Source organism: Ranitomeya variabilis, chromosome 7 (assembly GCF_051348905.1).
Source record: "Ranitomeya variabilis isolate aRanVar5 chromosome 7, aRanVar5.hap1, whole genome shotgun sequence".
Lineage (NCBI taxonomy): Eukaryota > Metazoa > Chordata > Amphibia > Anura > Dendrobatidae > Ranitomeya > Ranitomeya variabilis.
Window position 1 is genome coordinate 137,928,721 of NC_135238.1, and position 22,405 is coordinate 137,951,125.

General features: G+C 46.3%; 2 protein-coding genes and 1 non-coding gene across 3 annotated transcripts in view; 1 reads left to right on the forward strand and 2 right to left on the reverse strand.

Annotated features, from left to right (window-relative positions):
- Positions 1 to 10,562: 10,562 nt before the first annotated feature.
- Positions 10,563 to 16,666, reverse strand: EEF1B2 (eukaryotic translation elongation factor 1 beta 2). The gene is made up of 6 exons (XM_077275757.1): positions 16,343 to 16,666; positions 14,492 to 14,614; positions 13,259 to 13,394; positions 12,344 to 12,410; positions 11,706 to 11,831; positions 10,563 to 10,773 (listed from the first exon to the last, which is right to left on the reverse strand). Exons 1-6 carry the CDS (start codon positions 16,420 to 16,422, stop codon positions 10,619 to 10,621), a joined length of 687 nt encoding a protein of 228 aa, XP_077131872.1. The 5' UTR covers positions 16,423 to 16,666; the 3' UTR covers positions 10,563 to 10,618.
- LOC143786408 (small nucleolar RNA SNORD51) lies at positions 14,318 to 14,393 on the reverse strand. The gene has a single exon (XR_013218294.1). It is a non-coding gene; the product is annotated as a small nucleolar RNA SNORD51 (small nucleolar RNA).
- NDUFS1 (NADH:ubiquinone oxidoreductase core subunit S1) overlaps positions 16,507 to 22,405 on the forward strand; it is a 30,205-nt gene continuing 24,306 nt past the window's right edge. Inside the window, exons 1-3 of the mRNA XM_077275756.1 lie at positions 16,507 to 16,848; positions 19,734 to 19,792; positions 21,624 to 21,715. Coding sequence (XP_077131871.1) covers positions 19,738 to 19,792; positions 21,624 to 21,715 — 147 coding nt within the window. The 5' untranslated portion in view covers positions 16,507 to 16,848; positions 19,734 to 19,737. The remainder of the gene's footprint in view (positions 16,849 to 19,733; positions 19,793 to 21,623; positions 21,716 to 22,405) is intronic.

Consider the following 22,405-nt stretch of genomic DNA (forward strand, 5'->3'; position numbering starts at 1 on the left):
ACCACTAACTTGAAGTACAACATGTCACGAAAAAACAATCTCAGAATCAGCGGGATCCGATAAAGCGTTCCAGAGTTATAACCTCATAAAGTGACACTGGTCAGAATTGTAAAAATTGGCTCGGTCATTAAGTACCAAATTGGCTCTGTCACTAAGGGGTTAATAGTAATCCCAAAGCAGCTCGTAATTAATGGTCAGTTGCATAACAATGCCGTACAATATAAACAGGAAGGTCCATATCCTGGGATATTCTGATTCATGTTGAGAGTTCAATTCAGGATCAGGAATGCAACAAATTCTGACAAAGGGACATACGATATGACTGGAGGCATATGTAGATAAGTATGGGTACAGTCCAGCCCTTGTTAAAGAATAAGTTGACACTGTAGAAAAAAATGAAAAGAAATATAAAATTAAAATCAATGACATGAAAAACATTATAAGGATCCAAATGTGGTCAGGGAGATGCAAGAGAATGGAAAAGTTAGGGCGAATGTCTAATCTCAAGAAAGGGATTGCTGAAATGAGTTACAAATACACTCACCGGCCACTTTATTAGGTACACCATGCTAGTAACGGGTTGGACCCCCTTTTGCCTTCAGAACTGCCTCAATTCTTCGTGGCATAGATTCAACAAGGTGCTGGAAGCATTCCTCAGAGATTTTGGTCCATATTGACATGATGGCATCACACAGTTGCCGCAGATTTGTCGGCTGCACATCCCAAAGATGCTCCATACAAGGCAGGATGGATCCATGCTTTCATGTTGTTTACGCCAAATTCTGACCCTACCATCCGAATGTCGCAGCAGAAATCGAGACTCATCAGACCAAGCAACGTTTTTCCAATCTTCTACTGTCCAATTTCGATGAGCTTGTACAAATTGTAGCCTCAGTTTCCTGTTCTTAGCTGAAAGGAGTGGTACCCGGTGTGGTCTTCTGCTGCTGTAGCCCATCTGCCTCAAAGTTCGACGCACTGTGCGTTCAGAGATGCTCTTAGGCCTACCTTGGTTGTAACGGGTGGTGATTTGAGTCACTGTTGCCTTTCTATCAGCTCGAACCAGTCTGCCCATTCTCCTCTGACCTCTGGCATCAACAAGGCATTTCCGCCCACAGAACTGCCGCTCACTGGATTTTTTATCTTTTTCGGACCATTCTCTGTAAACCCTAGAGATGGTTGTGCGTGAAAATCCCAGTAGATCAGCAGTTTCTGAAATACTCAGACCAGCCCTTCTGGCACCAACAACCATGCCACGTTCAAAGGCACTCAAATCACCTTTCTTCCCCATACTGATGCTCGGTTTGAACTGCAGGAGATTGTCTTGACCATGTCTACATGCCTAAATGCACTGAGTTGCCGCCATGTGATTGGCTGATTAGAAATTAAGTGTTAACAAGAAGTTGGACAGGTGTACCTAATAAAGTGGCCGGTGAGTGTATGAGGCAAAGCTTAACGCCTCATTGAGTCCCTTTGGTACCATGGTATCTAGGCGCACTATCCAGTTTACCTCTCGTTGTGCCAGCCGTTTCTTATTGTTGCCTCCTCTAATTCCCATATGTAGGCTCTCAATTTCCCTGACTTGGAGAGACCCCACGTCTCAGTTGTGATGTGTTCTAAAGTGATGCGGTATTGTCTTCAACTCAGAGGGGTCGACCACCATCCAGGCAGCGCAAATATCTCTTAGGCTGGTTTCACACTTGCGTTTTGATCTGCAGCGTTTTAGCGCTAAAAAATGCATGCGTGTTTTTTTCTATACTTAACATTAAAAACGCATGCGTTTTTTAGCATGCGTTTTGACGCATTTTCGGCAATGCATGCGTTTTTTGACGCGTGTGTTTAGTTGCAGAAATGCAACCTGTAGTAATTTCTAGCGGCATTTTTTTGCCGCAAAAAAACGCATGCGTTTATTCGCGGCAAAAAAATGTATTGCTGTCTATGTAAACGCATGCGTTTTTAAGCACATGCGTTTGCATGCGTTTTTAAACGCATGCGTTTCTATAGAAAAACACAAGAAAACAAAAAAAACAAGAAAACCCTAACCCTAACCCTTGGGTTACTAGGGATCCTAACCCTAACCCTAACCCTAAGGTTAGGATCCCTAGTAACCCTAGGGATCCTAACCCTAACCCTTGGGATCCTAACCCTAACTCAAACCCTTAGGGTTAGGGTTAGGATCCCTAGGGTAACGGTTAGGGTTAGGATCCCTAGTAACCCTAGGAATCCTAACCCTAACCCCAGGGATCCTAACCCTAACCCTTAGGGTTAGGGTTAGGATCCCTAAGGTTATGGTTAGGGTTATGGTTAGGGGTAGGGTTAGGGGTAGGGTTTGGATCCCTAGGGTTAGGGGTAGGGTTAGGATCCCTAGGGTTATGGTTAGGGTTAGGATCCCTAGGGTTATGGTTAGGGGTAGGGTTAGGATTAGGGTTTGGATCCCTAGGGTTAGGGGTAGGGTTAGGGTTTGGATCCCTTTATCACCTTGATGGTGGGGGGTGGCTTATCAGTGACCTGGTGACCAGGACATTCTTCTAATAAAAAGCTACCCCTAACCCTAGGGATCCTAACCCTATGTAATTCTATTAATAGTGGGTTTTCTAGTTGATTTTGATGATTGGCAGCTGTCACACACTTCTCAGCATGCGTGTCAAAAACGCAAACGCAGGAAAAAATGCATGTAAACGCATCAAAACGCCGCTTTTTTTTCTGCATGCAAAAACGCATGCGTCTAAAAAACACAGCGTTTGCATGCGTTTACATGCATTTTTTCACCACCTGCGTTTTTTTAAAAAACGCTGCAGATCAAAACGCAAGTGTGAAACCAGCCTAACGTGTTCGCACACCCTGACTCTAAGCTCCCTTGGAAGTAAGGCCTATATAAATCCGAGGACAAGCACATGTGGCATAATAGATGACATTACTCGTGCCACAAGTAATGTGCTAACAAATGAAATTGTGTTAAACCGCACCCTCTACCTCTATGCCTTCCATAGGCCAATGTGCAGCGCACGTCAATGCCAGGGGGTCAACCCAGCTGTATAGTCCAATTCAATTCCAAAGAAAAGACAGCGCCAGCATGTTCAGTGAAGAATGACTTACATCTTTATTCTGCCCTCTGCGGCGACGTTTCGGTTAAAACAACCTTTATCAAGCACAGTCAAGCACATGTCCCAACCACCATTAAATACTATAAGCACCACCCCCCATTACATAGACCACCAATGAGAGAAGGCACCATGATATAAATACATTTAAAAACATCCAAATATACAAAATACTATACCAAATATTAGAACAACAACTCCTGCCCCCAAGTAAAGGTAGATAGGGTCCGATCGCTAAAACGTTAGGAGATCAACCCTCTAAACTGTAAACAAAGTTCCCCACAGAATCGCATAAACAAACTGTGATCATCCAATTAACATCGCGCATTTTCCGGTAACTAAGAGACGGACACACCCTCCACAAAACGTCACTAGCACCCACAATCCAATGCGAGGTCAGACGAATGCGGAAGTGGAGAGAATCACTGCGCAAGTCCTTTTCCAAAGTCCTTACTGCGCATGTCACAGAGCGTCCAAGCATGTTGCCAAGGTGATTCCCGTCCAGTTAGATCCTCAATTGTTCACAAGTAATGTGCTGTCTGATGTTGAATTGTTTCAGGCCATGTGATGATTCGAAGAAGGAGCTGCGCTGTATATTAGCGCAAGCCATACATACAGTGGCCACACTGGAAACACCCCAAAAGGGGACCCCGAGTACCAAATATGTTCTTGATAGGTTGAACATAATGACTACTAACTAGGAGGTTGCCAATATTGGGTGCTCTTCTAGAGGTCATGGCAGGAAAATCACCCAAGGTGGCCCCCAGAGCGGGCTCCGTTTTTAAAATGGACCAGTGTTTATTCAAGATGTCCCTGATGTTCTGCCACTCGTGATTGTACGTGCTGATAAATCTAATAGTATCATTATTACCCCTTATATTACGATTTTTCGGAGTATATAGTAGGTCTCTGTGCGGGTTTTTTTTTAGCTCTATCAAACCCACGCCTGATGCTCCTACGGCTGTAACCGCGTGATTCAAAACGGTACTGTAAATCAGCGGACTGGGTATAAAACTTTTGGTCAGATGAGCAGATCCGTCTCATTCTCAGGAACTGTCCGACCGGGACAGCTCTGATGGTGGCAGGATTGTGGGCTGAATCAGCACAAATTAGGGCATTAACGGAGGTGGGCTTTCTGAAGACGTCAGTCTGGACACATCGCATAGGATCAAGTTCCAGGGTGACGTCCAGGAAGTCAACCCTCACAGGAGCAACTCCATTCTAGACACGACGGAGCTAGATGTGGCCTGTGCCTGCTGAGCACTGATACTCTGAAGGTGGCGGCCCTGATTGTAGCTCGCTGTGGCTGGGATTTTGCAGCCGGTGAGTTTTGCAGGGTGGCTTTCGAGGTGAATGTGTCTCCGCCCGTGTGCGCTAACGTGGGCCGTGTGGACGGGGCTTTGCGTGTGGAGTGTGACTATGTGGAATGGGCGGGGCTTAAAACATACACACACACTTCGCGCAATGCATCCTTGGGAACGGAGGCCGCCGCTTGCACCGCTGAGAGCCGGGGGCCGTCGGAGGGTAAGTATATCCCATATTTTTTTTTTTTATTTTTTTTTTTTTTACATGAATATGGATCCCAGGGCCTGAAAGAGAGTCTCCTCTCCTCCAGACCCTGGAAACCATCCAGGACCGCTCCCTGCACACGCCGTACCCGGCGTATAAGACGACCCCCGACTTTTGGGATGATTTTCAGGGGTTAAAAAGTCGTCTTATACGCTGGAAAATATGGTATATTAAAGGAATACTGTAGCTTCAGCAATTGTTCTAATAACATTACTGCATTGTCAGATGTTATTCGCAGGGTTTTTTTTATCACCATTAGATCTGTGCTATAAATTTCATTTTTCTCCTCCTATAAACAGATCCATCACATGATTAGAACAGTGCCCTGACATCAATCATTTTAAGATTAAAATGGAGTTTGCACAGCAGCCGTAGGCTCCATTGCTGCACACACTCCAAGTCATGACCTTGGCATTCCTCATCTGCAGGGTTCAGATATGCACCTTCTACTGTTCTGCTCTCAAAATACCATAAATGATAAGAATTTCTATAAAATATTCAGACAAGAGTTACATTGACATGTAACAAGTTTTAGAAAGATTATTATGATTCCACATATATAAATGAGTCCTTTCATTTCCAAATTATGGGTTTACAGCAGCTGCTTGTGACTGGACTAGTCTTTTCCAAGGTAAGCAGAATCATATTCAAGTAACATCCAAGGCTGTGATTCACGATAGCTTGTAATGTAAAAACTTTGAGCAATTTGTAGCTGTGGAAAAAAAATGTTGCGACTGAGTTTTTATGCCAACTTTTTGAAAATTGAGCGGAGTATTGCCCAAAAATGTTATTTTATGCCACACTACTACAACCCCTGGCAAAAATTATGGAATCACCGGCCTTGGAGGATGTTCATTCACTTGTTTAATTTTGTAGAAAAAAAGCAGATCACAGACATGGCACAAAACTACAGTCATTTCAAATGGCAACTTTCTGGCTTTAAGAAACACTAAAAGAAATCAAGAACACAAAAATGTGGTAGTCAGTAATGGTTACTTTTTTAACCAAGCATAGGGGAAAAATTATGGAATCACTCAATTCTGAGGAAAAACTTATGGAATCACCCTGTAAATTTTCATGCCCAAAAATAACACCTGCATCAAATTAGACCTGCTCATTAGTCTGCATCTAAAAAGGAAAAAGCAGCAACACGGCACTCGTACTAATAATCAGTATAGGCAGCAAATGAAGGCGGGCACCACTACTGGGGATCTCCCATTGCATGCCACAAAGGAACAGAATTGACAAAGAACACAAGAAAAAGAAGGCATGCATAAAGCGGGGATCACCACACAAAAAAGTATCAAAAGCAATAATAAATTTTATTGGAAGATAGCAAACAACACTGCAAAAAAGTTAAAAACATTTAAAAAATATACACCACAACAAATACATTGAGCCATAATGGGGTCATGCCCTTGCCAACCCCAAAAACAAAAGATCGATATAATAATGCTGAAACACATACACAGGAACACAGTTTTACCCCAAGAATAAATATAATGAATGTTCATAATAGAGTAGTCCCGAGCTGATAGATTACAGGGTGCAAAAATACTATCTCCAGTCAAATGTGGGCAAATGCATGTCCTTTAAAAAGTAAAGGCAATAAGGCCACCTACATGACTTAAGCCTAAATACAGGACTTCCTGCAGTGCAAAAATACACATGACAAGCCTACGTGGACAAATATCACTGAGCTCGGGCAAACAATACAACCTGCGCAGAGGACTTCCTAAACCGGATCCCTGTGAGAAGCAGCAGTGCAATATGGAATGAGCAGAGAAAAAGGGGTTGACTAGTGCACACAATGTTGCAAAAGATGTTTGCTATTCACAGTCAGCTGTGTCTAAAATCTGGACCAAATACAAACAACATGGGAAGGTTGTTAAAGGCAAACATACTGGTAGACCAAGGAAGACATCAAAGCGTCAAGACTGGAAACTTAAAGCAATATGTCTCTGAAACAGGAAATGCACAAAACAAATGAGGAGCGAATTGATGGAAACTGGAGTCAACGTCTGTGACCGAACTGTAAGAAACCGCCTAAAGGAAATGGGATTTACATACAGAAAAGCTAAACGAAAACCATCATTAACACCTAAACAGAAAAAAACAAGATTACAATGGGCTAAGGAAAAGCAATCGGGAATGTGGATAACTGGATGAAAGTCATATTCAGTGATGAATCACGAAACTGCATTGGGCAAGGTGATGGTGCTGGAACATTTGTTTGGTGCCGTTCCAATGAGATTTATAAAGATGACTGTCTGAAAAGAACATGCAAATTTCCACAGTCATTGGCTGCATGTCAGGTAAAGGCACTGCGGAGATGGCTGTCATTACATCTTCAATAAATGCACAAGTTTATGTTGATATTTTGGACACTTTTCTTATCCCATCAATTGAAAGGATGCTTGGGGATGATGAAATAATTTTTCAAGATGATAATGCATCCTGCCATAGAGCAAACACTGTGAAAACATTCATTGAAAATAGACACATGAGGTCAATGTCATGGCCTGCAAATAGTCCGGATCTCAATCCAATTGAAAATCTTTGGTGGCAGTTGAAGAAAATGGTCCATGACAAGGCTCCAACCTACAAAGCTGAACTGGCAACAGCAATCAGAGAATGTTGGAGCCAGATTGGTGAAGAGTCCTGTTTGACACTCATTAAGTCCATGCTTCAGAGACTGCAAGCTGTTATAAAAGCCAGAGGTGGTGCAACAAAATACTAGTGATGTGTTGGAGTGTTTTTTGTTTGTTTTTCATGATTCCATAATTTTTTCCTCAGAATTGAGTGATTCCATAATTTTTTCCCTATGCTTGGTTAAAAAAAAGTCACCATTACTGACTACCGCATTTTTTGTTCTTGATTTCTTTTAATGTTTCTTAAAGCCAGAAAGTTGCCATTTGAAATGACTGTAGTTGTGTGCCTTGTCTGTGATCTGCTTTTTTTTTCTACAAAATTAAACAACTGAATGAACATCCTCCAAGGCCGGTTATTCCATAATTTTCGCCAGGGGTTGTAGAACATTTGAATAAATGCACTTTAGTCATGCATGTTGGGGTTTCAGAGAAACTTTCAGAAGCTGGCCAGAAACTATGTCTTGGAGGACACCCTAGACGGACGTGTGTCGAGACCCATCAGTCTGGGGCAGCGTGCACAATCTACTGGGGAGACTGTATGGCTGTCTTTTCAATGTAAAACATTTGGCTGCAATAGCGCAGCCAGTGCCCAATTCATGCAGCCCATGGTTCATGTAAGGTGACGCTCATGGCAGGTTCCTTTTAAATTGGAGGCTGTGACAAATGCACAACAGAGGATTGTGTCATTCATAGGCAGTGGGAATAGTTTGTATATTGGGGGGTCCTCATTCCCCCTGTACCCATCACTGACTTGTATTGTTTTAGATTGTACTTTTATTATTTATACCCCTTTCACATGTAAAGCACCATGAACTAAATGGTGCTATAAGATTAACATGCACTGGTCAAAAAAAATGAAGGGAACATTTAAACAAAATAATGTAGCTTCAAGTCAATCACACTTCTGTAAAAGAAAACTGTCCATTTATGAAGCAACACAGATTTTGAATCAATTTCTCCTGTTGTGCAAATGGAACAGACAACAGGTAGAAATGAAGGCAATTAGCAGGGCAACCATTATAAAGGAGTGGTTCTGCAGCTGGTGACCACAGACCAATTCTCATCCTCTGACTGTTTGAGTCACTTTTGCATTTTATTATTGCTCTCACACCTAGAGGTACTGTACAGTAGTATGGAGGTAGTGCTGCTCATCTAGCATGGCACAGCAATGCAAGCTGTGACAAGAAGGGTAGCTATGAGCAGTGTCCAGAGCATGGAGCACATACCAGGAGACTGGATGGTTGCTGTAGGAGAGCAACAACCCAGCAGCAGAACCACTACCTACTCCTTTGTGTTGTGAGCAACAGGAGCAGTGCCAGAGCCCTGCAACGTGACCTCCAGCAGGCCACTAACATCCATGCGTCTGCTCAAACTGTCAGAAACTCCATGAGGGTGATACGAGCACCTGACGTCCACAAGTGGGTTTTGTGCTTACAGCCCAACACTGTGCATGGCAATTAGCATTTGCCAGATTCAACATTGGCACCCTGGGCTCTTCACATCTGGAGAACATTCTGCAACATACTCCAGCATGACCAGTTTGGCAGTGTGTCAGTAATGACGTAGGGAGGCATTTCTGGAGGGCTATAGCCCTCCATGTGTTACGCAGGGGCACCAGAATGAGATTCTAAGACCCATTGTGAAACCATATGCTGGTGCAGTGGGACAGGGTTCCTTCTGATGAATGACCATGCCAAGCCTCATGTGGCTGAAGCGTGTCAGCAGTTCCTGCACAATGAAGGGATTGATGCTATGGACTGACCTGCCGATCCCCATTGAATGTAACCTAAGGGTGTGTGTCCACAGCCGTATTACATCTGGAATAGCTGCGGATTGAACGCTGCTTGGAGCCGCAGCGTTCAGATATTACAGCATAGTGGAGGGGATTTTATGAAATCCTGTCTCCACTATGCGTGTGATCACGCACCCAGCAGCACTGCGTTTCCAGACATGCGGCGCGTCTTTAGAACGCAGCATATCCGCCGCAAGGTAAAACACAGGGTCCCATGTGTGGGGTGCGATGATTCTGGATGTGTGCAATGAACATATCCGGAATCAGAGTCTACAGAAGGGGGTGGGGCTTTGGGCAGAGCAAGTTTTCAACTCCGTCCATTCTGAATGTGGACACATACCCTAACACATGTCTTGGTCCAGCCATCATTGCCACTTTGCACCACAGACGGTCCAGTTGACTGATGCTTTAATCCAGATCTATGGTGAGACAGGGTGTATGTGTCCAAATCTGCGCTACTGATAAAGCTATGAAGAATATCTTCTGCCATTCATCTTTATTTCAAACAGGTTAATAGTCAGCGCGTGTCAAGGTCATGCAGGACCTCTTTCCTCAGGACAAAACCTTATGGGTTTTATCCTGAGGAAGAGGTCCTTCATGACCATAAAACGCATTGACTATTAATCTGATGTTTGAAATAAAGCTTTGAAGAATATCTTCCGCCCTTCATCTTTATCAGCAGCGCCAATTTGGACACACCATTCACCATTATCCTCGGTCCCTGGACCCAAGTCCAGCAGCAGCTGATCAATGCTTTTTATATGTTGCAACAAAACAAGGTGAGCGTACCTCTCCCCAATGCACCCCATGTTTTTAACCAGTTAAGACCCTATTTGCACTTAATTTGCTCTCCAGATTTTCTACTTTTAATCCAGGTCTTTGAGATCCCTCAGAACATCCACCATCTCATAAGAAGAGGAATTTCTACTGAAGTTGGATCAGCCTGTTAGTCGATTTTCCACTTTGATTTTGAGTATCATTCCAAATCCAGGCCTCCATGGAGATATTTTACTGTAATGAATAAAGATTTCCAACTGGAATATTTCAGTAATACCTAGGATGTGGTATTTTAGTGTTTCCTTTATTTTGAGTAGTGTATTAAAAATGCATGACAAAGCAGTTGCATTATTCACCCATGGGCTCCAGGTTAAAAATAACGACCCCAATAGTCCACCAGTGCCTCAAGAACACGCTTCTAATTTGTCTGGAATACCCATTCCATGCAAGGAAAAACAAAAACAAACACCACACAGACTGGGGGTCGAGTGCGTTACTGGGATCAAATCCCATCAAGGAGTTTGTATGAGTTTCCTCACACAATCCAAAGACATACTGATAGGGAATTTAGATTGTGCGCTCCAATGAGCTCCAATGAGGATGATCGTAAAGAGCTGCAGAATATGATGCCACTACTGCATAAGAAAAAAACCCACAAATACAAGAGACCGCACATCTGATGTTACAGCAAGTTTATTAAGTGCTCAAAAAGAAAAAAAAAAATTGTGGAATTAAATCTTGTTAAATGCAGCAACATCCATAGACTGTACAAAGTCCTCAAATGCTGTGATCTTTTCCTCCAGAACATCTGTGCCAACCTTGTCATCTTCCACAACACACTGGATTTGCAGCTTCTTGATGCCATACCCAACCGGAACAAGCTTGGCTGTTGGGAAGAAAATGGTGATAAGAATTCTATAGCTTAACAGATATTTTACCTTGCATATAGAAAGACTGAAAACTACTACATTTGTGTCTCTTACAGAAAAATACTACCAATAAGAGGTCCATTGCATTTCCTGCAGAGCAAACCAGAGTCAAATACATTTTTCAGAAACACTAAACATTGCAGCCATCAGGAAATCTAGTACAGGATTTTTCAGACTAAGACGCACCCCAAATTTGCAGAAGGAAAAGGAAAAAAAAAAAAAAAAAAAAAATCAGTGTCAATTGGAGGTGCATCTTACAGTCTGAAGTCAGCTTACCAGGGAGGGGGTTCATATTGGTAGCACTGGTGGGGTGTGGTCACAGGGGCTGTTCAGTGGTCCGGCGAAATGACTCCATCCCAGACTGATGCGGCAGGTTCAGTGGTACTCTGGCGTGGGGGGCTCCACTAGCATTTTGTGAAAGCCCAGAGCCCCACCAGCACATCCATTACTGCGAATACGGTGGCCTCTGGGAAATGGCCGCCCCAGTGGCCATCACAGTAATGGATGTACGGACAGCTCCAGGCTTTCACAAAATGCTGGCAAAGCCCTCCCGCACCAGCCTGGTAAGGGAATGTGATCATTGCCCTGCAGCGTCGGACAGCCGCAGAATTGCCCGACTCCTGCTGCTTCACACTACTTTTAAGTATATTCCGACTAAGATGTACCCCAATTTTCCCCCAAAAAATGTGTCTCATAGTCCAAAAAAATACTGTATCAACTCAATGGTGAAAACAAAGTCCTGCAGTCCATCTACAAAGCCTCTAGTTGTGGCACATCAGAAATAAAAGAGTCATCATTACCATCAGCCGAAAGATGGTGATCAATTTAGCTCATCATGTATGCCACAAGTTCTGCCCTGTAGTCCACATGCACACTGATAAGTACTTACATGCGCCCCAAACCAAGCCGTCCATCTGGATGCTGCGGACACATTCTTCTAGCTTTGCCATATCTGTTTCGTCATCCCATGGCTTCACGTCAAGCAGGATGGAAGATTTAGCAATAAGTGCTGGTTCTGTGGAGAATACAAGACATTAGCCAAGCAGATCTACAAACAACCACCTCTACAATAACTAGAGGCTTCAAACATCAGCTAGTGGCCTCAAGCCAAAAAGATCACAGTAATTCACAGATGAACATATGTCGACTCTACAGACGACTCCCATCAGAGTAACTGAAAGGAAATGTCTGTAGAACACATTTCTGTGCCACAGGAGGAATGCTGGAACTGCCACATGGCCACACAATTCCAGACCAGTATCTGTGGACAAACCCTTGGTTCTCCAGGATTCATTACATGAAGACCGAGGCAAGCCGTGCACATCACTGAATATTAGATAGCCTGGTCACAATTAAAGGCATTACTTTGTGTAATACCACCATCGCCAAGCTGTGATGCCAGTAGTACAGCACTTTTCCCTTGCTGACGCTTCTCAAGCACAACACATTTTAGAAGTTAGATAACTCCTTTAATTGAGACACAGGTTTGTCAAGATGAGCACTAGATACAAAGTGCAGGCTACTTACTTTTGGATTTCTTTGATTCGTATTGTGCTAGGCGCTCCTCTCTAATGCGCTTGGCGTCTTCATTTTCCTGTTAAAAAAAAAAAAAAAAAAAAAAAGTTGCAATAGTTACAAGGTGAACCCAGCACCAACAGGGTAAAACCACGAGTGCCAACTGGTAAACTCAGAAAGAACGTGTGCATCACGTATCAGCCGAAAGATGGTGATTGAGTTCAATCATCACATTACCAGTCAGATGCAGCAACAATCTCTTATCTGCTCATGGGGGGCTCTTACTACACAGTTCAGCTCCCATTAGCTTGTGCCTTTTTTCTGGTTCCAACAGTGACACTTATTTAAGTTAAACTTGCACCTTTAAATAGTTAATTTTGTTTGCCATAATTCTTGCTGTCGTGTTTGTTATTCCATCAAATTCATTTGCAGTTTATAAAAAAAAAAAATAAATTATATATATATATGTTTTTTTTAAATAAATAAAGTTATGTGCCATTGTATTCCAGAAACTTCAACAGGAGCAGGGAAGGAAAAAAAAAAGTTGGCTCCTGCAATTGAAGACCACCGTGGGACATTTTAAAAGGAACTCTCCATTTTGTTTAAAGAAAATATTAACATTTGCACAAACATCAACCAGAGTGCACCATGTTGAGGAATATGATGAAAATGTCACCAGCAGAGACAAATAAAATTGTAATTAAAGCAGCTTATGAATTGGCCTACTTAAACTGCAAGCTTTCCCACAGTTGCATCCAAAGAGGGGAGCGGCCCATTAAAATTAACCTCCAACACAAGCTTGAGTTTTATCAGATTGACTTCATGCAGACAAATTAAGGAAGATTAACCATTAAGATTTATATTGGAAAATTAAATTTACTCTTGGCAGCAATTGAGTATTCTGTTAACAATACGAACAGCATTTACCTCCTCCTCATCATCTGAGCCAAATAAATCAATGTCATCGTCATCATCATCTTTAGCGTTCTTAGCAGCACTGTCTGTTGTGTCTTCTATATTCACTGGGCCATATTTTCCCAGGGGTTTCTTCACACCAGGTAGGCTAAAGAGAAAGACTGAATCATTCACTTGCATTACAAAAATATTGTTCCCAGTTTATATGTGGAATAAATGTTGCATATTCTATCCTCTTATTAAAGATGTTGCCCAGTGACCTAGCCACATCAGTGGACTTCTGGTTGGAGTCTCTTGACTTGTACTCTGGTGCCGACTTGCGGTAATACACTGCCAAAATTAAAACTGCACGCAAGCTTTTTTTTTTTTTTTTAGCATTAAAGTGATGCTTCTACTGCAAGGTCCCTGCCCCAGGTCTTGCACACACCAACTTTCCCAGCACCACTCCAATCCCATGGCGCAATCTTGTGACAGCAACATCTAACTGGCCGCAAGTCATAAACTACGTCACAAGTGCTCAATGCAAGTCTATTATTGACAAAACCCTCATACTTCTGGATTTGCGACCGCCGACTCGCTCCCAAACACACTGCCGGAGACAGACTGGTAGATAGGTGGCGCTTTAAGCCTGCAATATATACATCTGCAGTGTGGTGTACTTACATACCACAAGCAGGAGAGTTGTAATCTTGCCATATCTGGCCAGCTAAAGGTCAGAAAATGCAGTATTCCTATACACACCAGGGTATGGAGTCACTGTCTACCTCACCAGAACATACCTTTGCAGTACCCTAACATGCTAGCCTGGCCGCAGTCAAAGGAAGTAAGATTTCATCTGACATAATCAGACCCTTATAGACACTGTGTGCAGATCAGGAGCTTCTCCTGGCGTACAGACTAAACGGAGGCCATCAACTTCATCTGAACAGGTCTTTAAAAGAAAAAAAAAAAAAAATCCTCGAAAGAGATGAAAATATGGCGTTTTATGTGTCCATTGTTTAGCTTTCGACATTTTTATCATGTTAACATAGTATAAAACATTGCACCCATAAAGGTGGCAGCAGGCCATAGCAGGTCAAGTCAGAAAGAACATGTGCATCACATATCAGCCGAAAGATGGTGATTAGTTCATTCATCATATTAGCAGCCCACAGTGACCGGTGTAGGAGATACATGGAGCTCCAGAGGAGCGGGCCACAATACACATCTAAGCGGCATTGTCCCGGACTGCCAGGACTCACTTACCTGCCTTTTTGCTTTTCGTAAGACTTGATGTGGTTGTACCAACGAAGCGCATGGAATAGATCAGCCGGTGGAGCGCCAGACAGAGCGTCAAAGACAGCTACATCAGCCTGGGAGGGCACGTACCTAAGGAGGACAACATGGGCACAGGTCAGTCATGACTGCAAGTCCGCACAGAACCAGGTCTACTGCACAGAGGAGCCGACGGCCTGTGTGTGATCAGAGCACGGGCAGAGGGGTAAAGCCATGTGCACTCCAATATTGGGGGAGGCTACCTCAGTATGTGTAAGCCAAGACCAGAAGGGGGTGATACAGAAGTGGTCACAGGCTTCTATCATACTTTTCCTCTGATTTTGGCTTACAAATACTGTTAAACACTGACCAAATACTGAACGTGTGACCATGGCCTAAATGTTAACATTCACCCAAGTGTTGGCAGCTTCTTTCTGAACATAAAAAGGACATTAGCCCCACAACCAACACAGGGGAAGTTAGGTTTTTACTGACACTTGTGGTTAGTAAAAAGTGCGTGACTCCTGCACTCCATATGGCGGAAACTGCAGAAGCCATCGATACAGTGGAGAGTCCCAAGCCGCCATACACCATGTGACCAGTAATGGGGCACACATGGCTCAGTAAGGACAGCAGTCCTGTGCGCTGGGTGATACGGCGGGCAGGGGCTCACACTGCCATACACCATGTGACCAGTAATGGGGCAGACATGGCTCAGTAAGGACGGCAGTCCTGTGCTGGGTGATACGGCGGGCAGGGGCTCACACTGCCATACACCATGTGACCAGTAATGGGGCACACATGGCTCAGTAAGGACAGCAGTCCTGTGCGCTGGGTGATACGGCGGGCAGGGGCTCACACTGCCATACACCATGTGATTAGTAATGGGGCACACATGGCTCAGTAAGGACGGCAGTCCTGTGCGCTGGGTGATACAGCGGGCAGGGGCTCACACTGCCATACACCATGTGACCAGTAATGGGGCACACATGGCTCAGTAAGGACAGCAGTCCTGTGCGCTGGGTGATACGGCGGGCAGGGGCTCACACTGCCATACACCATGTGACCAGTAATGGGGCACACATGGCTCAGTAAGGACAGCAGTCCTGTGCGCTGGGTGATACGGCGGGCAGGGGCTCACACTGCCATACACCATGTGATTAGTAATGGGGCACACATGGCTCAGTAAGGACAGCAGTCCTGTGCGCTGGGTGATACGGCGGGCAGGGGCTCACACTGCCATACACCATGTGACCAGTAATGGGGCACACATGGCTCAGTAAGGACGGCAGTCCTGTGCGCTGGGTGATACGGCGGGCAGGGGCTCACACTGCCATACACCATGTGACCAGTAATGGGGCACACATGGCTCAGTAAGGACAGCAGTCCTGTGCTGGGTGATATGGCGGGCAGGGGCTCACACTGCCATACACCATGTGACCAGTAATGGGGCACACATGGCTCAGTAAGGACGGCAGTCCTGTGCGCTGGGTGATAAGCCGGGCAGGGGCTCACACTAATACAAGAAACACTAAGAGTTCACCACACCAGTGAGGAAAACTGTTAGGTGCAAGAGACTAATGAGACCTCACAGCGGGTACTGGAAACAGCATCTCAGTATGCATAAATAAACGCAGCGTGTGAACCCAGCCTTACTCACAGCCGTGCCTCTGCCCTCACCACACATTACTGATGGGCCAGTCCTACAGGAGCCCGCGGCGCCATCGTGCTACGTGGCCGCCTGGTACACCGAGAGCGCTCCCCAGCACGTGTCCAGCAGCAGGCCGGGAACAATGGCCGCTGCCGCCGATCGCTCCACGCAGACAGGTATCAGGCACTGACCCCTCGATGTAGCTTTTGTCGGCCATGAACTCGTTGAGGACCCTCAGGCCGGCCGCGGACTTGAGATCTCCGAAGCCCATGACAGTTGTAGAGAGGAGGCGTGCGAAAGAGAACTACGGGCCCGGCGCCGCGCCTTATATAGTCAGGCGGGAGCACGTGACCCAGGGGGAGGAGCGCAGCCGGGCCTCGGAGCTGTGACCCCAAGAGCTAACGGGGGCCACGGGCTCTAATACCGGAATATTCCCGGTAATTCCTCTCCGATTCATAAACTACGAAAATGCAGTCACCAGCGTAGAAAGGTTTACTCTCACTGCTCAGCTGTATAAAGACGACCCGCTGCACTACCGGAAGTTGTTGTAGCGCTCTCCGGAAATCACCGAGTGTTCGCTACAAGTTCCGAGTGTCTCCGGAGATTGCCGAGTCCGCCATATTGACCGGGGTCAGATAGACTCTGCTGTGGGCTGTCAGGCCAAGTAGCTGCAGAACCCCGAAGGGCAGAAAGCGGGGTGAGTAAGGGGCGTGGGGGACGTGCGGGCCTGAGGTGGCTGCAGGGGCCGCAGTGTAGAGGGGGCGGCCGGAGGCGGAGAGACGCGCGGGGTCACTGCCGTGTCCTTGACAGCTCTGACTGCTGGTGACTGCGCTGCTGCCACAGTGCCCGGGGGGTCTGCAGCCGGCACCACCACAGTGCCCGGGGGGTCTGCAGCCGGCACCATCACAGTGCCCGGGGGGTCTGCAGCCAGCACCACCACAGTGCCCGGGGGGTCTGCAGCCGGCACCACCACAGTGCCCGGGGGGTCTGCAGCCGGCACCATCACAGTGCCCGGGGGGTCTGCAGCCAGCACCACCACAGTGCCCGGGGGGTCTGCAGCCGGCACCACCACAGTGCCCGGGGGGTCTGCAGCCGGCACCATCACAGTGCCCGGGGGGTCTGCAGCCGGCACCATCACAGTGCCCGGGGGGTCTGCAGCCGGCACCATCACAGTGCCCGGGGGTCTGCAGCCGGCACCACCACAGTGCCCGGGGGGTCTGCAGCCGGCACCATCACAGTGCCCGGGGGGTCTGCAGCCGGCACCACCACAGTGCCCGGGGGGTCTGCAGCCAGCACCACCACAGTGCCCGGGGGGTCTGCTGCCAGCACCACCACAGTGCCCGGGAGGTCTGCTGCCAGCGCCCCCGCAGTGCCCGGGAGGTCTGCTGCCAGCGCCCCCGCAGTGCCCGGGAGGTCTGCTGCCAGCGCCACCAGAGTGCCCGGGAGTGCTGCTGCCAGCACCACCAGAGTGCCCGGGAGTGCTGCAGCCAGCACCACCAGAGTGCCCGGGAGGGCTGCAGCCAGGACCACCAGAGTGCCCGGGAGGGCTGCAGCCAGGACCACCAGAGTGCCCGGGAGGGCTGCAGCCAGCACCACCAGAGTGCCCGGGAGGGCTGCAGCCAGCACCACCAGAGTGCCCGGGAGGGCTGCAGCCAGCACCACCAGAGTGCCCGGGAGGGCTGCAGCCAGCACCACCAGAGTGCCCGGGAGGGCTGCAGCCAGCACCACCAGAGTGCCCGGGAGGGCTGCAGCCAGCACCACCAGAGTGCCCGGGAGGGCTGCAGCCAGGACCACCAGAGTGCCCGGGAGGGCTGCAGCCAGCACCACCACAGTGCCCGGGAGGGCTGCTGCTGCCAGCTCCCCTGCAGTGATGTGGAGATTCTGGATAAGTTTTTCATTTCCTGAAGTGGGTATTTATTCTCCTTTCTGCAGCCTTTTGATTGGACAGGGCCTAGTTTGGAGTGGATTCCATCAGGAGCTTTTCAGGACCTGAAGTAGACAAACGCTGAAAAGCCTGAATATAAGAACAGCAAAGTGGTTTCTCAATAGAAGTAACTAGGAAATGCAAGTTTTGTATTATGTCTGATATCCAATTATTGTGGATAGAACATGTACCCATTATATCCCGTGGTTCCACGGTCCCCCACTCTTTGATTGACAGCTTTGGCTTTAAAGAGGATCAGATCAATGAAAACAAGCAGAAGGGAAGGTGTACTCTTCATTTGATTGACCTCGCCATGATGCACCGAGCGCCTGTACTTGATTTGAACAGTCATTCTGAGCAAACAATATTTCCAGCTAAGAGGATCCATAAGTTATAGGAACTGAAAGACATGAAGATGAAAGAGCATCTATCACTAGGACCTTCACTGTCCTAAAGTCCATGGGAGTCAGGTCATAGTTCCCATCAGAGAAGATTTTAATGGTGGAAGGCGGGATCTGTGCAGGGCGTCTACTTCTCCCCAACATCTGAGAGCAGAGCCTATGGGATAAGGTCAGGAAGGCATTATATGGGGTGTGATACGTTGCTACATGCTTTCTCGATGTGACTACAAATGGCTTCTGCTATGCCCCGAATCAAAATGTGTACGTTATAGATTTAGCATTGATTGCAGGGTTGTTCTCCACGCTTCTCTTAGGGCAGCACGGTGGCTCAGTGGATAGAACTGCAGCCTTGCAGCACTGGGGTCCTGGGTTCAAATCCCACCACGGACAACATTGCAAGGAGTTTGTATGTTCTCCCCGTGTTTGCGTAGGTTTCCTCCAGGTTCTCCGGTTTCCTCCCACGTTCCAGACATACTGATAGGGATTCTAGATTGTGAGCCCCATCGGGGACAGTGATGACAATGTGTGCAAGCTGTAAAGTGCTGCGGAATATGTTAGCGCTATATAAAAATAAAGAAATAAAGATTATTATTATTATTCCCTTGCACCTTATAAATGCCGCCACCCCCCTGGGCCTACATGCAGATTAGCCCTATTCAGCGGGGTCTTCAGTAGTGACCTGGGACTTCTCTGTGGAATCCACAGCAGTAATGAGTTCACTGTTGCACCTAAAATCTGCACTGTGCTCATTATTCTGCACAGATATTTTCTTGTAGAATCGGTTTACTGAATTTACTTCGGTTACTTGCAGATTTGTGAACACGACATTTGATGAAAATATGTAAACTTTTTTTTTATAATTTAAAATGTAGCCAAGTGCTGAGCTTTGCGGACCAGCCATATGCACAAGTTGTGAACGTGACTGATTCTGTGTACAGGCCCAAGCGCTCGCCGCATAGCAGAAGATGGGAGGATCAGCTGCTAGTTACATGCTAATCCGAGGAGACTAGCCGTGCTTATACAGAAACCAGGTGTCAGAGTACAGTTCTCATCTGCACTGGCGCATCGTCTACCATTGGTCCATGTGCTGTCAGTTACCCGCATGTAACCAGTGGGCGCTCTACAGGGCGAATATTCTGTTTTATTTGCTTTCTAGTTGTTTTTCTTTAGTCATTGCACAGACAATATAGTAGCATGATAATCTTAATTCTAATTAAGTCATGCTTTTATATGTCACGTCTTGTTTTTTTCCCTCAGCACTATGCTGCTTCTCCCTGCCGTGTGCAGAGCTCTGACAAATGCCACTAAAAGCAATGGTGAGTATGCGCTGGGTGGTTAGATGGAAATGATGCTTGTACACAATGGAGGATTTATTACAGCTAGCACCAGAGAAATGCTGAAAAAGGAAAGCCGTGCCCTTAGGCTAGGTTCACATTACGTTAATAGGTTAACGCTAACGGACTGCGTTGCACGGCGAAAATGTGGCAATTAACGCCGTGCAACGGGTCCGTTAGCGCACCCATTGCCAGCAATGTGATTTTTCCCTGTAGCACATCGCTAGCGCATGCCATTTTCGGCACGCGCTAGCGATGTGCCGTTCTTTTGTGACGGACCTCGGACGCTGCTTGCAGCGTCCGAGGTGCGCCCGAGGTCCGTTCCTCGCTAGCGCAGATCGGGGATCTGCGCTAGTGGGGACGCCGAACGCGGACCCTAGAGAAACATTGCGTTAACGCAATCCGCTAGCGCTATGCGCTTAACTGATTGCCCTAACGCAATGTGAACCTAGCCTAAGGTATGAGACCACCGCGTCTTCTGAGCTCAGGCGAAACCGACAGCTTTCTCAAGTAGAAGATGCTTCAGGAAACTCGTTTTTTTTTTTCCTGTAACATCTTGTCTCCTTTTATTCAGTCTCTTTATTAATGTTTTTCTGAGGGTTTTTCAGAATATTTTGGGGATTTGTTTGTTGCTTTTTTTTTTTTCTTCTTTTCAGAAGTTTTTTCATTCCATTGAAAAATGAAGAAACCAGTAACATTTTTATAATAAAAAAAATAAATAAACAAGTTGGAAAATGCTCCAAAAGACATCTGGGCGACTGCTGGGCGTTATTTCAGCATTCCTTTTGGCTTGTATTGTACAGTGGAAAACACCAGAAGAATAGACGTTACTTTTTTTAACCTATTAATGTTAGAAACCTGAAGTGGTTAAAAGACATTCAAGACACATGAATACATGCAGAACAAGTCGTTTTTACGTAGAAGTGCTAACGTTCATTATTCTTAATGTTTAACTATAAGTTTTTCTAGCGGATTCTGCCTGAAGAAAGACGTCATGTGTACATGGCCTTAGGGTTATTGGCTGCTGTTCCATTCTTCCCTTATACTAGCTTTGATAAATATTCTATGATCATTATCTCCAGTTTTTTTATATGCTGCATATCCCGCCCCCGATTACTGCGTTGCCTATCCCGCCCCTCGGTAACTGCGTTGCCTATCCCGCCCTTCGGTTACTGTGTTGCCTATCCCTCCCCCCCCCGGTTACTGCGTTGCCTATCCCGCCCCCGGTTACTGCGTTGCCTAACCCACCCCCCGGTAACTGTGTTGCCTAACCCTCCCCCGGTTACTGCGTTGCCTATCCCGCCCCCTCGGTTACTGCGTTGCCCATCCTGCCCCGGGTAACTGTTGCCTAACCCACCCACCGGTAACTGCGTTGCTTAACCCTCCCCCGGTTACTGTGTTGCCTAACCCACCCCCTGGTAACTGCGTTGCCTATCCCGCCCCCGGTTAGTGCGTTGCCTATCCCGCCCCGGTTAGTGCGTTGCCTATCCCGCCCCCGGTTAGTGCGTTGCCTATCCCGCCCCCGGTTAGTGCGTTGCCTATCCCGCCCCCGGTTAGTGCGTTGCCTATCCCACCCCCGGTTAGTGCGTTGCCTATCCCGCCCCCGGTTAGTGCGTTGCCTATCCCACCCCCGGTTACTGCGTTGTCCTATGGGACTTACCTGTCTGCTTGGCTCAGTTCATTTGATATTTTTGTATCAATCTGTCTCAGATTTTTTAAAATCTTCCTTAACAAAAAGCTACCGGTACTTTACTTAGATTTTATTAATATTTTCTGTTGTGTTTTTTTATACTAATTTATTTCTTTTTAATAGTCCGACAGACAAGCACAGCTGCCAGCAATCTGTTGGAGGTGTTTGTGGATGGCAAACCGGTAATGGTGGAGCCTGGCACCACAGTGCTGCAGGTACGCTCCAGTTACTCTTTCTTCATTTCTTTTCAGTATTTAGGATTTATATAATTTTTTTTTTTTTTACAATGAATGCTTACCCAAGAATTCTTCTTAAAGGGGTTATCCAGCGCCTCTTGGTCACACGTATGGAGAGTTATAGTGCACCCATCCTAGTCTGATTAGTAGGGCTCTAGGCGAGCACAAGGACTGGAACTCCAGATGTATGGGGCACTAAATAACACCTTTTACCTAAAGTTAGTTTTGTGTGTCACTCTGAGGTTGTGATTTACCATCTTTATATATTTAGGTCTATTTATCGATACTAATTCTTAGACCATGGACATTTACGGTAGATTATGTTATAATGCTCCTGATTTATCACAGTGGTTCAATCTGGCGCCTCTTTAGACTTTCTATTCTAAAGTCATACCATCTATTAGTTATCTTCCTTCGTGGGAGACATTAGCACCAAATCTTTTTTGCATTGTAGGCCACGTTCTTTTCCAGCGACACAAGGACGGTGTAGAAAGGGTCTAAAACCCTTTTATTTCACTGCTGGAGTGGTATCACTAATGTATGTTCCCTGCCCCTAGTAAAATACTTACTAGGCTCCATCTTCTGTTCTTAGCGGCGCTTCAGTCCCATTCTGCCATCTTGTGACCACAGTTTCCTGACTGACCAGAAGTCAGAGTTAACGGTCACCAG